The sequence below is a fragment of the Ursus americanus genome, chromosome 30 (assembly GCF_024610735.1).
Source record: "Ursus americanus isolate L20-20 chromosome 30, mUrsAme1.1.p, whole genome shotgun sequence".
NCBI lineage: Eukaryota > Metazoa > Chordata > Mammalia > Carnivora > Ursidae > Ursus > Ursus americanus.
In genome coordinates, this window is record NC_142156.1 from 17,340,415 (window position 1) to 17,356,772 (window position 16,358).

A 16,358-nucleotide genomic window follows, 5' to 3' on the forward strand; every position below is an offset into this window, starting at 1 on the left:
CTCAATCTCACAACCCTGAGATCATGACCTGAGCTGAAATCAAGAGTCGGATCCTTAAAGGACTGAGCCGCCCAGGTGCCCCTGCAGGCTTTTTATGACAGAATCCCTCCAGAAAGGTATATAAGAAGCTGACATAGTGTCTGCCTCTGCAGACAGGGACTGGGTGGCCAGGAACAGGGGTGAGAGAGGTAATTATTTTTAAAAAGATTTTATTTATTTATTTGACACAGAGAGCACACACAAGCAGGGGGATCGGCAGAGGCAGAGGGAGAAGCAGGCTCTCTGCTGAGCAGCGAGCCCATGGGGCTCGATCCCAGGCCCCCAGGATCATGACCTGAGCAGAAGGCAGATGGCCAACCAACTGAGCCACCCAGGTGCCCTACGGTAATTATTTTTTACTAGCAGTAATTATTTAAATAACAGATACAGTACACATTAAAATCATAACACTGATGGGCCTTCGTTCCCAAAACCAAACCACATGAAACCTTTCCCCAATATTCGAAACAAAATTTACAGCTATTGTGCATATAACCAATTTTCTTGAATTTAAAAGTATCCAAATGCTTCGGTGCCAACAAGGATATGGGGAAATAAATCCTCTCCTTCACTGGACCTGCGAGTTTAAACTCCTGTAATCTTTCTAGAGGGCAATCTGATATGGATATTTTAAGTTTCCATTCATTTTGACCAAGTTAATCCAGTTACAGGAAGGTATCCTAAGAATTTAATTACAGATATAAGTATCTATAAGAATGTGCACTGTGGATTATTTATAATAGCAAAAACTGGAAACAAATGTCTGTTAATAGTGGAATGGCTCAATAATGAAAACTGATACATCCACAGAAGGGATACTTTGTATCACTAAAATGTAGCTCCAACAGTAGCTCTTGACAAGTTACCTGCCTATATGGAAGTTGTTCTTATCAGTTAAATGGGGACAATGATGTATCCCTTTTAGGATCATATGAAGTAATGTCTGGAAAGCTCTGCAAGAAATGGTAACTTTTATACTGATACGGGAAGATGTGTAAGATTTATCACTGAATAAGGAAGCTTACAGAACAATGTAGATAACTATAAATCCTGCTTCTGTACAATATTATATGTATATTTTTATAGATACATTTTAAAAATCAGGAATATAAACCAATGTGTTAACAGTGATTTGCAATATGCATTTTAGTGGACACAGAGCCCTTCCGATCCTATGTACTTCTATACTTCTAACTTTTAGAATTAGCACAGGATGCTTTTGTACTTCTCTTTAAAGATGCTTCCAAAAAAATCTGAAGCTTATTCAAAGTTAATGCACATGACATTTACAGGTTTACTAATGAACAGACATAAAACAGCACACATCCTCCTAAAGTCTGTAAAACTAAATACAGCTTTGAGAAGAGGACCAGGCGCCCCACCAGTCCACTCCGTGTCCCCAGCAGCATGACTCAAGCACTCTGCTGCATCTTTTGAGGTGGAGAAGCACAAAGAATTCTGCAGACAAACGCAGGCTTACTAATGAATAAAAAACTTTACACCCTATGTTAGAACTACTCATTTTTAGGGGCGCCTGGGTGGCTCAGTCGTTAAGCGTCTGCCTTCAGCTCAGGGCGTGATCCCGGAGTTCTGGGATCAAGCCCCACATCAGGCTTCTCCGCTGGGAGCCTGCTTCTTCCTCTCCCACTCCCCCTGCTTGTGTTCCCTCTCTCGCTGGCTGTCTCTCTCTCTGTCAAATAAATAAATAAAATCTTAAAAAAAAAAAAAAAGAACTACTCATTTTTAATATTTGTGATCTTTGATTTCTAGGCACAGACATGAAGTTTTTCCCTCTATAATGTGAATTCTGTCCCGGGGAAGCCAGTTTTGCTGAGAACATACTGAAAAATTAACTTACAAGGATAGGATACTTGCAACAAGATGAGTGGACTTAATGAAGTTCTTGGCTCACCTTGTATTTACCAGTATCTGGAGAGTCCGACTGGGTTGTGAAAGAAACCTCTGATTCTGAATGCAAGGAAAAACCATCAGATGTTTTCATCAATTTATCAAAATTATTTTCATCAGGCACTTCTGGATTAATAAAGAATAACGCGGGTTCATCTGTTTTAAAAAAAAGTATTTTAAATCAGCATACAATATGTACATTATACATATAACATATTTTGGAAATAGTTTTTAGTAGCATTAAGGCTGATGTGAAAAAAAATAGTGTCTCTTTCCGTATTTACTTTACCCAAAATTTCTTGAGTCTTATTAAATAAACAGTATCCGCAGACTCGGCCTGCTTCTCTAACAGTGTGGAAGTAATAGTTTCTAAAGTAATGGTTCCTGCAGGCAAACAGCACAACAGAAGCCACTAACAACCAATCTTTCTCCAGCCCATGGACTGAGGAGCCTGCTGCATTAACCTCTAAGGCAAAGCTTTCTGCAGATGGCCACAGGGACAAAAGATTTTTTTTCTACCCTCACACAGCCACCTCCAAACCAAAGCCCATGAGAATAACGTGCTGCATATAGAACAGCTCAGGAAAGAAGGAAATGGGCTGGTATGTTCACTTGCCTGGTGTTATGTCATAGAACTTGACAATGAATGACCAGTCATCACTTTAGATTACAAATCCCAGAGCACTGGGCCACCTGGGTGGCTCAGTCAGTTAAGTGTCTGACTCTTGATTTATCTCCGGTCATGATCTCAGGATTATGAAACTGAGCTCCGTGTCCATCCTGGGTGTGGAACCTGCTTAAGATTCTCTCTTTCTCTTGGGGTGCCTGGGTGGCACAGCGGTTAAGCGTCTGCCTTTGGCTCAGGGCGTGATCCCGGCGTTATGGGATCGAGCCCCACATCAGGCTCCTCCGCTATGAGCCTGCTTCCTCCTCTCCCACTCCCCCTGCTTGTGTTCCCTCTCTCGCTGGCTGTCTCTGTCTCTGTCGAATAAATAAATAAAATCTTAAAAAAAAAAAAAAAAAAGATTCTCTCTTTCTCCTTCTGCCCCTCCCCGCTCCTCTCTCCCCCATCTAAAAAAAAAAAAAAAAAATCACAGAGCTTTTGCCTAGTTTTCAACTGCAAGGGAACAAATTCAAAAATACAAAGATATTCTGAAAAGATGATGAAACTTAATTGATAGAACCATAAATACATCTCTGATCCTAGGTATGTTGTTAACATTTTACACTTACATGTACTTTGGATCTAGACACCTATTTGAGCTAAATGCTCAGATAAAAATAAAGATCCTGTTTTCATGCAAATATTCTTAGTAAAAATAAAAGAGAAAAAAGAAAACTGAAACCAAAGCTGAACCTGATTTTCAACCATTAAACCAGTATGAAATTAAAACACACACACACACACACACACACACACGTAACCTAAATAAACCGAGATTCCTACGTGTGTCTACATATTATAAACACCAGTGAAATAGGTATGAGATTTCAAAAGACAACTACATGAGCACATTAGTTTTAAAGAAAATGCTCATGCCCACAGGTCTATAAATTTACTTGCAGTGGCCTGGGAAACGGCTGCAGAAGATGCACCTTAGCCAAACCAAAGTAAAATTATTGCTTTAAATCTATCTGAATGAGACATTTTTCCATAAAAGAACTTTTTATTTTTTAATCTTTTTTAAAAAGATTTTATTTATTTGACAGTGAGATGGAGAGAGAACACAAGCAGGCAGAGTGGCAGGCAGAGGGAGAGGGAGAAGCAGGCCCTCTGCTGAGCAGGGAGCCCAACACGGGGCATGATCCCCGGGATCATAACCTGAGCTGAAGGCAGACGCTTAACTGACTGAGCCATCCAGGCGCCCCTCCATAAAAGAACTTTTTAGAGAAAAAATTTCCAGGGCTTCTCAAAGCATATCGCCATCCAATACTTACAGTTTGTAATATGAATGCAGAAAATAGATGGATTAGTCTGGTCGACAAGTTTAAATATCCTTTGAGGTGGATTTGCTGTAAAATTCAATGAGTAGATGGCTGCTTTTTGACTACAAAACTGACTATCTCCCCTGAAAATTAAAAAATACAAAATTTTAAGGCATAGGCGCACAATCTTAGCTAGATTATTTTAAAACTGTCGGATGCCTGTACCGTACTACGTTAACAACGGCATGGAAGATACTTACGAAAGCGTGATGTTAGAACCCAATCCATTTTTACTTAGTTTATTCAGTGTTAAAGTGTTTGGCATTTGAAACTCTTTCCTCTAACAGGGAAAATATTAAGACAAGTAGAATAACCTTTAAGGAAACCTTGTCAAGTATGGAATACAGATCAGGGTATAATTTTGATGTAAATGAACCCTGTAAACTCTGACACAATCATAGAGAATTTTGCAGAACTTCAGATTGTTTGTAAGTACCCAAAATGGATCCAAAATTCTTTGTCTTTAGAATAAAGCGGTCTTCAAAGGTCTGTGAAAATCAGAAAATGTGAAGTCATCTGGAAGTTTGGGGGCTTAGAAGTTAGGGTACACTTAAGACTTCAACCACTCCCAGACTTGACAAACTCTAATCAATCGGATACAGATATGGTGCGGAGACAGAGATGTAACAAAACAGGGGCCATAATCTACCTGCTGCTTTAAAGCCTTTTCTCAATACGCACTGCCCCCCAATATTTCCCATGTCATCAATATGTTTGCAATATTATACGAAATGGCTTCATTGTATACCAACTTACTAAGATACCCCAATTTTTTTTTTTTGCCAGTTCTCTGCTGTTGGTTTGGGCTATTTCTAGTTTTCCCCAATTACATATAATGCTATAACATCATCCTTGCACATATATCTTTATGAAGGTCTCCAGCTATTTTCTTGGGCTATGTTCCCTGAAGCGGAATTGCGGGGTCAAAAGGTAGGTGTGTTGTTCAAGGCTTCTGAGACATACTGCCACATCTCCCTCCAGAAAGGACAATGCATGTTCACCAATACTACAGTAAGAGCGCCTAGGTCCCTGTACTCGTGCCAAGAATAGACACTATCCAGTTTCTACCCTTTGCCAATTTCATAGGGAAAAATCTGTTATATCGTTTTAATTTGAATTTTCTCATTTACTAGGGAGCGTAAACATTTTTCCATATGGTTATTGCTCATTGGTATTTCTTCTTCAGTAAGGCGCTTCTTCATATCTATTGACCATTTTTTATTAAATTGTTTGTCTTCTCAAAAAAAAAATAGAATGTCTTCTCGTTGGTTTGTGAGAATCATATCTTTAAGAATCTCCTTTGAGTATCTTGTGTTGTAAATATTTTTTCCCTTTTGCTACCTTTCAATTTTACAGTGTTTTTTGTCATACAGAATCATTTTGACACATTATCCATCCCCTATCTGACTGGAATTACACTTATAAATTAGGTTTTTATAAGTTAGTTTACATGTTTACATGATTCTTCCTATCCCACTACATAAACTACTTCTTCATTTATTCAAATGTTCTGTCTCTCACAATATTTCAGGTTTTCTTCACATAAATTCTGAGTACTTAAGTTTTTTTCTTTTTAACGATTTTATTTATTTATTTGTCAGAGAGAGAGAGCACAAACAGGGGGAGCAGCAGGCAGAGGGAGAAGCAGGCTCCCCACTGAGCAAGGAGCCTGATGCGGGACTCGATCCCAGGACCCTGGGATCACGACCTGATCTGAAGGCAGGCGCTTAACTAACTAAGCGACCCAGGCATCCCTTAAGTTTTTTCTTATGTGACATTTCTATTAGGTTTTATGAATAGGATCCATTTCCATTATATTTTTTGATGGTTACTGCTGAAGTATAAGGAAGCTATCAATTTATTTTATAAGGCCACTTTTCCAAAAGCGCTATATAGTTCTAATGGTATATCAGTCATTACTGTGGGCATAAGGAATATTTTTGAAAAAATATAAATAGTATTTATGAGAAAACATCTAGCACTGAAAAATTTACGAGGCCTACTGGGTCTTAAAGGATGCTCAGGGGTCAGACAGAGAAAGAATGGCTAATCCAAGTGCTAGAATGGCAATGGCCAAGGATGGGTAATGTACTGGTGAGGTCTAGAAAACTCTGCGTACCAAAGTTAGGCTGCATGGAGGATTCAAGATGGGGGTTAGTAGGAAATAGGATCTGAAAGAGTTTGGCGATGGATGTGAATCCAGACTAAGGAGTCTGTAGGTAGTGAGAGCTTCTGAAAGCTTTTTGGCAAGTGAGCGATGAGACGAGGCGTGAGCTTATACAGAGGGGGGAGGAACGGACAGACACAAGGGCTAGCATGAAGGAACGCAGCAGAATGGGACTCCTTACTCTTCCCTTCCAGTCTGTCCACTCTCAAATCCCGCACAGCGGATCAGCATCAGTTCTACATACTTCTCTAGTCGTGACCTTCAGCGTGGGGAGGAGGGGACCTACTCATCTGTATCCGCAGCAGCTTCTTACTCAGTTCCCTGCCACCAGGCTTAGCCCTTGGGACCCATCATCCATGTTGCCAGAGAACTGCTTAAGATGGGAATCTAATCCCCTCACTCCCTGGTGCCCTGCAGAATTCAGGACAAAATCCAAACCCCTCAGCATACAAATAAGGTCCCTCAAGATCGGACCCCTGTCACTGCGGCACACTCTTCTCAGCCCCTTCCTCCAGCCACACTGAGCTACCAGCAGTTAAGGCAACAGCCATACTCCTTCACCTCCAAGACTCCGCCATCCGGCTCCCTCGACCTAGAATGCCTTCCACTGATTCCATGCTGGCCAATGTCCACCTGTCCTTCAGAACCCAGCTCAGATCGTCTTTTCTAGAAAGCCTTCCCTAGTCCAACTGCATAGGTTAGATTGCTACTCCTCTGAGTTGTCCCAGCGCCTGGGGCAGAACTGCCACCCCCTCCTCTATCTCCCTTACTCAGTGAGCTCCTTGAGGGCAGGGCCGCATCCAGCTCACCTTACATCCCTGGCGCTCATGAAAAGTAAGGTGTGGTGTGAAAAAGGGCTAGATGTGAGAAGGCAGAGGGGAGGCGGGATGTCAGGGTAGCCTCCAGGTTCTGGCCTAGGTCTGCCTGAGAGAACAATGGTAGAGAAGTCAAGAGAATACTAGAGGGTTGGTTAGGGGTGGAGGGAAGAAATTCATTCATTGATTCAACTCACTTCTAATGAGGACCAACTATGTGGCAGGAGTTGTGCTAGGCACTAGTGGCATAAGGGATATTATTCTTGCTCTCATAAAGTTTACATCTAGTGAGGAAAACACATTAATCCAATAATCTTAATCATGAATTTATAAATCATTAGATGATAGGATTAGCTGTTGACAGTTTAGCAGATGTACACAAACCTTTGTTGAATTAGAACCTACATAATGAGAATAAGCAATTGGTATTACCAATTTTGATTTCATTATTTCTACACTTCTTATTCAGGAGAAAGTCATAAGCAAAACTAACTCAAAAAAATTCTGAAGTCCTTACCGGAGGGCACTACGGATTCAGCTCTAACTTCTATACCAGGGGTCCACAAACCACACCTAATTTTGTCAATGAAAATTTACTGAAACGTAGTCATGCCCATTTACTTACATGGCTGCTTTTGCTCATCAGCGGTAGAGGTGAGGAAGTTGCAACAGAGACCACTGGCCTCTGAGCTTAAATATCTACCATATGGCCTTTTACAGAAAAACTTGCTAACCACACTCTTTTTTTTTTTTTTTTTAAGATTTTATTTATTTATTTGACACAGAGAGAGACAGCCAGCGAGAGAGGGAACACAAGCAGGGGGAGCGGGAGAGGAAGAAGCAGGCTTCCAGTGGAGGAGCCTGATATGGGGCTCGATCCCAGGACCCCGGGATCACGCCCTGAGCAGAAGGCAGATGCTTAACGACTGGGCCACCCAGGCGCCCCTGCTGACCACATTCTAAATAGTCTACATCTAAAATTCAGTATTGAGTAATAAAAGAAAAAATGACATTCTAAATTATGATCTTGAATAGAGCCAAAATCTCACTCTCAGGCTTTTGATACTTATTAAGACAGAAAAGCAGAATGATTTCTAATGACGACTGAACCATGCTGAAGTCTAGATACCCAGAAAAATAATCTGACTACAACATATCATTCTCCAAACATTTTTACAATATTACAAGCAGATTCAATTTCCCATTGGTCAGTAATATAGTTTCTCATGAGGGGCACCTGGGTGGCTCAGTCAGTTAAGTGTCTGACCCTTGATTTCAGCTCAGCTCATGATCTCATGGGTCGTGAGATGGAGCCCCACGGCTGGCATGGAGTCCGCTTGAGATTCTCTCTTCCTCTGCCCTCCCCACCCCCTTGTGCTGTGTGTGCACTCTCTCTCAAATTAATTAAAATCTTAAAAAAAGAAAAAAAAGAAAAGATAGTTTCTTGTGGGAAAAACACACTGTATTTCTAAAAAGCATTCAATCTATCAAGTATCAATTGCTACAATTTGCTACAAGACTGAATTTAAGTTAGCTATCTCTGAATAATAATTGATCTCATCCCGAATAAATCAACCTCTTTTAAGTGCTGTATTTTTCAAAGACCTTTGAAGTCTGAACTAGGAGAAACAAATCATTCACAAGAGATTGTTTCTTTACCTTGTAATCGACTGGGAATATCATTTTCCATTGTTCTCCTATACAATGTGAACTGTGAGAATTCCTGGTAGAGTTATATATCAGAACAGTATAAACAAAGCTTTCCTGTCTAATTTTTTGTTACAAGTACTATGTCCACAACAAAAGCTCTAAAATCCAACTGCACTTTCCACCCTAGACTATATACATGAGACTAATTCACTTATACAAAAATATGCACATTATCTGTTTACGAATGAGAGTGAAATGTAATTCAACCTCTGAATACAAAGATTTCCTTATACTCTTAACAAAGTACACTCTCTCTTGTCTTTTGCCTGCACTATCATCCGGTGGGATGCAAATAAGGGAGAGATACTCTTCTACATATTGGTTTGGACAGCATGGCTTCTGAATGATGCAAAATTCAGAAACCCAGGTTTGGGTTTTTCAGCCTGGAAGATTTTTCACTTTCTGTACCTAGATTTTATAATCTTGGTCCAATTTCACCAAAACTGCACGTGTCACAACTTACATGACAACTGGAACTGAGCAGGCAGAAAAGACACTGAAATCCATGGAGCTGCAATCAGGATCACAACAGCAGTTGACGTCACACTGTGCTGGAGTCAGGTCACAGACACACAAAGCAGCAACTACAGAAACAAAAGAGGCAGGATGCAGAACTTCACCAACAGCAGGGAGTGACTGCCCCCTGCACTGCAAAGTACCAAAAGTCCATTTCATACAAAAGGTCCATTCTATTTTTCCTATTGCACTTTTGGGGTGATCTGTGAAGTGAAAATTAGTCAGTTTGAATACTTCTCAACCAAAGGTTTCCCCAAAGTAGCTAATCATCTGACTCACTTGGAAAGTTCTGTTTGTGCTCTACCTACAAAGACTCTGATTTGGTAAGCTATGAAACCCAGGCATTTGTGTTTTTCAAAAATTATCCAGGTGATGCTGATAATTAAAACAGGTTTAACAACCAGCACGCTAAACCACTTCTCTGCCCATTAGAACCACCAGTTGGTAAGCTAGATGTCTGACTCTCAAAAACTTCCCAGGTGATGCTGATAATCGGAGAACCAGTCTGCTGAATCACTTGCCGGACCATAAGAAGCACTGGTGTAAAGTACAGGTTCCCAAGCCCCTCCTCTGGAGATTCTGACTCAGAGGGAGAGCCCAATGATGGCCACCAGGAATCAGGGTTCTCAAACTTGTTTCTCTCTTCAGATGTCACCTGTGGCTTTGAAGCTGAGCCCATATTCACAAACTATTGACCAAGAATCAAACTGGCTCAGGTGCTTCATACTTGGGGTTCTAGAAATATCTTTGGCAATTTTTAAGATTTTATTTATTTGAGAGAGAGCACAAGTGAGGTGAGGGGCAGAGGGAGAAGCAGATTCCCGCTGAGCAGGGAGCCTTGATCTTGGGACTCCGGGACCATGACCTGAGCCGAAGGGAGACGCTTAACTGACTGAGCCACCCAGGTGCCCCTATCTTTGGTAATTTACACAATACAGCATGAGGGGAATAGAAATCCCCCCACTTTGCAACATTTAATTTTTCTTTTAGAGAGCGAGCACGTGAGGAGGGACAGGGAGGAAGGGGCTGAGGGCGAGAAAGAATCTTAAGCAGACTCCACGCCCAGCAAGGAGTCTCCTGGTGGGGCTCGATCTTACAACCCTGAGATCATGACCTGAGCCCAAACCAAGAGTTGGAAGATTAACATACTGAACCACCCAGGTACCCCAACAACATTTGATTTTTAACAATAACGACTCTCTGGACTTTTAATTACGTATTTTATTCTGTCAAACAGAGGAGGCAGAAGATGGCAGAGCCTAAGAATGATAAACACTGAATTCATGGTAGTAATTATTGCTGGGCAGGGGAGAATAAGATCACACTTGTCTTGCCTATAATGTTTCCTTTTTCAAAAAAAATCTCATGCAAAACAAACAAGGATCTCAAGCAAATGGTGGTAGAGTCCCTACAACATTCTGATTTGCATGTATGAACTAGTTCACAACAAAAATGAGCTCTAGAAAAATACAGCTCAAAAAAGGTAAAACAACATACTCTGGAAAGAAGTGTATGAATAAGAGGAAGATTTCGCCAATAAATACACAATCCTTTCTTAATCTGAGACACAGAAGTCTTCCTCCGTAAGCTTACATACTTCCCTCTAGCCAAGAACTCTTCCATGTGCTTAGTAAAATGAAAATGCAACTCGTGCATGTTAATATTTTTTTAAGATTTTATTTATTTATTTGACAGAAAGAGAGACAGCCAGCGAGAGAGGGAACACAAGCAGGGGAAGCGGGAGAGGAAGAAGCAGGCTCTCAGCAGAGGAGCCTGACGTAAGGCTCGATCCCAAGACCCTGGGATCATGCCCTGAGCCGAAGGCAGACGCTTAACGACTGAGCCACCCAGGCGCCCCTCGTGCATGTTAATATTAAAAAATAAGTGTTCAGACTCCCTGCCTTATGTGTTTAAAATTACAATCTTGATTTTTTTTCAGAACTCAAAATCCTTGTCAGTAGCTATAAGACTAGTAAGGACAAAGCAATAGTGTTTAATAACTCCGCTGGGGGGTGGGGGAAGGTCTCCATCCAGGATGTGAGTGTACTTAATCAGCCAACGAGTATCTGCTGAGCACTCCCACGGTCCGAGTAGCTCTCGGCTGCTCTTCTACACCTCTTAACATCGACATGCCTGGCTCTAAAGCAAGACACTAAGGAACGGAGCTCAGATCAAGATGAAAGTTACCACTTTCGTCTTCTACCTGTAACTCATCCTGAACATGGTGTCCAGTCTCCACTCAGAGTCAGCCCCTGCTCCAACACTTGCCATGGGTGTGACCTCAAATCAGACAAGTAATTCACCTACCTGAAAAACGGGGATAACCCACATCATAGGGGATTAAATGAGATATATCACTCACAAAAATCTTAGCACAGGGCCTGCTACACAGTAAGCAGGGAATAAATGCCAGCTGTCATCTATTATCATTAAAGTGTGCCCTTCAAGCAGATAAAGTGCAAACTCATCCCCCCATGCTGGAAAAACAGCCCTAAACACATGCCCTAATAATGATAGTTCAAGAATAGCTTCATTTAGGGGAGAAATCACATAAACAGATGGAATACTTAGATGGACAAAAGACAACAATCTGGATATTGAATACTATGCTGTAGCCTGTCCCCATTTATCACTTATTTACCTCCCCTACTAATTCATTAAATCAACAGTTTCAATATAAAAGCTTTATACTAAAATAGAAAATGTATTTCTCTGTACTTTTCCTTACTCATTTACACTTTTATTTATACGTTTATACTGATTCCTTACTAATTTATAAAGGAGGCCCTTTGGAGAAATGATGATTCAGGAACTGAAGTCCTGCAGTACAAGATAGCACCCAAGGATGAGTTTTCTATTTACTAATACCGAGCCTTACTCAAGATCTTTTTCTCTTACGAAGGGGGGGGGGGGATACTGCATATATATATTGGGGTTACAGTCAGAGGACTTAAAGAGGTGTTTTGTTTTGTTTTTTGAGATCACAAACCCCTTTCAGAAACTGCTCACTGCTAAGAACCCTCACCAAGAAAAATGCATATTCAGAAATATGCATTCACAAAGCATCTCAGGGTCACATCCCCTTAAATCCATATCAAATCAGATTATAAAATATTCAATAATGTTTAAGTCCAGAATTAGACCACTTTCTGAGAAATATGTTAATTATCCCTAATGATGAATCCTAAGAAGTGGGTATAACCTTTCACCCCGTAGCTTCCCACCTCCAACTCAACACGGGAGGAATTCTGGGGTTTCATAATTCAAGTCAACAGACAAGGGCCTAGTCACATTTAGTAAACTGGACTTCTGGCGTTTCTTTTTGATAAATGAAAAGTTCGACACATCCTATGCCTTCAGTTTCCACAACTGCCCAGAAACTTTGGATTTACGAAATGTCATCGCTGGCTGCAAAAGAGCAACGACTCGTTCATTATTACATTCAGCGTGAGTATTGTCCAGGACCACTGCAAGTACTTTCAAAGATTTTATACTGTCCCACTTACGCTCCCTGAGCCTGGGTTTTCTCTTCTGTCGGAGAGGGACAGTAAGGTCTGCCCTTCGGGCTGCTGAGACAATTAACGCCTATGAAATACTCAGCAATGCCTGCACACAGGAAGTGTTCAATAAACCTTTGCTATCATGATGACAGCCTCACCCGGGCTACCCGCTCCAGGCTGGATCACTCTGGATCCCCAGGAACTGCCACTTCGTACCCACCGTCCGTGACCGGGGTGGGCCTGGGGCCAGAGGTGGGCACGGGGGCCTTGGGGGTTCCATGGGGCCTAGGAGACAAGGCGGGTCGGAGAGTCGTCCGGACTGCCTCCGTAGAGTTGAGGCCCTCGGTCGTCACAGGCGGAGTGGCCCTAGTCTGGGCGCTCACGGAGGCCCAGCAATCCAGGAGCATAAGCAGGAGCGGAGGGAGGCCCTGCTGCCCCATGGCCGCGCGGAACACCACGCGCCGGCTGCGGGACCGCGCGTTGCCTGGCAACCCCGGCGGCTCCGCGCGGGGCATTACGGGAAGGGTCCCGCGAGGCCGCACGAGACCGCGGGGGCGGAGGGCGGGGCCTGGGCAAGGCGGGCCACGGTGTGTGGGGGCGGGACGAGGGACGCGGACTTAGGGCTGTGTGAGGCTAGCGGGAGCAAAGAGCTTGTGAATCCCGGCGGTGGTTTCCAAGCGGATTGCGGTGCTTGTTTAAAAAAATGCATATTTCCAAGTTCTGTCCCGAGATTCAGACTCAGTAGGTCTAGGGCAGTGTCCAGGAATCAGTATTTTTAACAAATGTCTTGACGTAACCAGGGAGGGAACGGAAATTTGGGATCCTATCTCCTAAAGCTACTAAACATCGAAGGAGCACAGAGACCACTTCATCGTCCTTGAACTTTTTGTGTCACACGCCCTGTCAACACTAGCTTTGTCTTTTTTGTTTTAGATGGCCGGATCTAAGGAGGTGGGCCAGATAATTTATATTCACCCCGCTGTAATAAGGGGGACAAATGAACACTTTTTTACAAACAAAAAAATTGACAAAAATTAAATAGGAAGATGTGTAAGTTTTAAATGAAAAACAAAAAAACAATAAAAACAAATCTGTATATAACTCTACAAAATGACATGGAGATCACAAGACTTACTTAGGAAAGCCCCTCCAACCTAAACTGGCTTATTTATAAAGATACCCAAGCCCAGTGATGTGGGCTATATCGTTAACACTTAATTTCCCTACAATTCAGAAGTAAATGTCAAATTAAAATGTCATGGTATTTACTCAAGAAACACATTTACCAATTCAGGAAAAAATTCCAGAACAGTACATATACCTAGTTTATTAAATTAATATAGCAAAGCTAAATCATCAAAGTGGCACCTTGAGCACCTTTCTCGGCATACCAGAGAAAGTGTAGAAAAATATAATTAGATCAAAGGTGTACTACAGATATTTTCTTTCTTTCTTTCTTTCTTTCTTTCTTTCTTTCTTTCTTTCTTTCTTTTCTACAAAGGATTGCTTTAACATCTGACTGAAATTCTGGACCATTTTTAACAACTGATGTAATGCTTCCCTTTAAAAAAAACGAAACTGTGTTTTCCAAACCTTTATTTCATAACTTCGAAATCCAGGACTTGTTTTTTTAAACCTTCTCTTAACTTCCAGGTACTACTTTCTTTTCTATTCCTTAATATCTGTGAATCACTTTGTCTTGTTTTCTGTTTTGAAATTTTAGGCTGCTGGGTTAAACTTGGATGAAGAGTCCTTTGGCTATAACATTTTCATTTAATGGTTTGGGAAATCATCTCACCACCCCTTTTTGTCCAATCTCAAATACTTGGTACGTTGCCCAAAGGTAACTTTATGACATCTTGCAAAGTTGAAATGAGGGCTACATCAACTCAGATCCATTTTGCAAATCTTGGGAACATTGAAACTTCATTGCACAGGTGACCCATTTCTGCCAGGCTTTTTTCATCCTTCCCCTTCCTTCTCCCCTGCCCCTGGCAGGTTCCCTCATTAGGATGGAAGGACACAATGAAGGCCAAGATCAATTTCTGTATTTTATCCAAAACTGCATCATTTGGGTTGTGCATAAACGTTTGTGATTTAAAATGTCCATCTGTTTCTCTAGGATTATTGGCGTTCTCGATTCCTTATAGTCTGTGCCAACATTGGGAGGAATCAAGACAATTCAGCTTTTTGGAATTCTGCATTTGGAAGCTGCCTTATATGAGGAGCCTGAAAAGCCAAAGACAGGCGTGGCTAGGTGGGAAAACACTGTGTCTCGGTCTTTGGCGTAGTTTGGGGTGAACTGGTTTCTAACCTAAAATTAGGTATCCAGTTTTTCCTATCTTTATTCAACTTAGCCAAATATCTTACAGATAGGGAGGCAGAACCATCAAGTTTTATAAAGGAATTGCTTAGCACTACAAGGAGATCAAGGCTGTGTGAGGACAAAGGAGTGACCCTACTACTTTGAAGTGAGCAGTCTCGATTTCTAAATCAACACCCAGAAGAAAATAACCCTCAACTTCCCTCCTCCTCCCATTCTTCACATGCCCAGTCAACCACCAGGCATTATTCTTGTTCTGAAACATTATGGGGACTGGACTATTCGAGCAGACTTCACATCCTTGGAAATTCCCAATTTTATAAGTATGACTTTTTCTGAAAATGAAGTAATAAATATGGTCACAGACATACACTCACAGGAATGAAATACGAATTCCCTGTTTACCAAACAACTTTTTTTCTTTTTTTCTTTTTTTTAAGATTTTTATTTATTTGACAGAGAGACAGCAAGAGAGAGAACAAAAGCAGGGGGAGTGGGAGAGGAGAAGCAGGCTTCCCACTGAGCAGGGAGCCCAATGTGGGGCTCCCAGGACCCTGGGATCATGACCTGAGCTGAAGGCAGACGCTTAACGACTGAGCCACCCAGGCGCCCCTACCAAACAACTTTAAACTTGCATCCTATCAATGGACCATACTGCAGTTCGAATAAACTAGTTGGGTTTTTAAGAATCATTTTGGGGGGCGCCTGGGTGGCTCAGTCATTAAGCGTCTGCCTTCTGCCCAGGGTGTGATCCCAGGGTTCTGGGATTGAGCCCCGCATCAGGCTCCCTGCTCCGCTGGGAGCCTGCTTCTTCCTCACCCGCTCCCCCTTCTTGTGTTCCCTCTCTCGCTGTCTGTCTCTCTCTCTGTCAAATAAATAAAATCTTAAAAAAATAAGAAGAATCATTTTTGGTTTTATTATTTGCATACTGAAACACTTCAGTCACAATGAAAGTCACAAAAAGAACACCACTGCACTGTGATCAGATTTGACATTTTGCCATATTTACTCCATATTTGTGTTTAGTCATTTTCATGAGGGGTAATTTATATACAGTATAAATTTCTTTGTGTACAGTTTTTCCTGTAGAGGTTTTTCTCGTGTTGATGTACAGGGTTTTTTGGGTATAGTTTTATGAGTTTTAACAAACACATACAGCCATGTAACCACAATTACAGTCAAGATATAGAACAATTTTACCACCCCAGACCCCTCCCACTGGCCCAGCTCTTTAGGACAGTGATCTATTTTCTGTCCCTAAGGTTTTCCCTTCTCCAGAATGTCACATCAATGGAATCATACAGTATGCAGCCATTTGAGCCTGGCTTTTCACTTAGCTTAATGCCTTTGAGATTTGTCCATGTTGTTTCTGTCAACAATCCGTTCCTTTTATT

General features: G+C 41.6%; 1 protein-coding gene across 5 annotated transcripts in view; it reads right to left on the reverse strand.

Moving 5' to 3' along the window:
* The window catches only part of TCTN1 (tectonic family member 1), a 27,965-nt gene extending 14,825 nt beyond the window's left edge, over positions 1 to 13,140 (reverse strand). For 2 of the 5 annotated variants that reach the window (XM_087857355.1, XM_087857356.1), the window contains exons 1-4: positions 12,862 to 13,140; positions 9,089 to 9,209; positions 3,886 to 4,016; positions 1,952 to 2,103 (exon numbers count right to left, since the gene is read on the reverse strand). In XM_087857355.1, coding sequence (XP_087713481.1) covers positions 1,952 to 2,103; positions 3,886 to 4,016; positions 9,089 to 9,209; positions 12,862 to 13,081 — 624 coding nt within the window. In that variant the 5' untranslated portion in view covers positions 13,082 to 13,140. Of the gene's footprint in view, positions 1 to 1,951; positions 2,104 to 3,885; positions 4,017 to 9,088; positions 9,210 to 12,799 lie in introns of those variants that run through there. The other 3 variants (XM_087857357.1, XM_087857358.1, XM_087857359.1) reach the window with 3 other exon arrangements.
* Between the last annotated feature and the right edge of the window lie 3,218 nt (positions 13,141 to 16,358).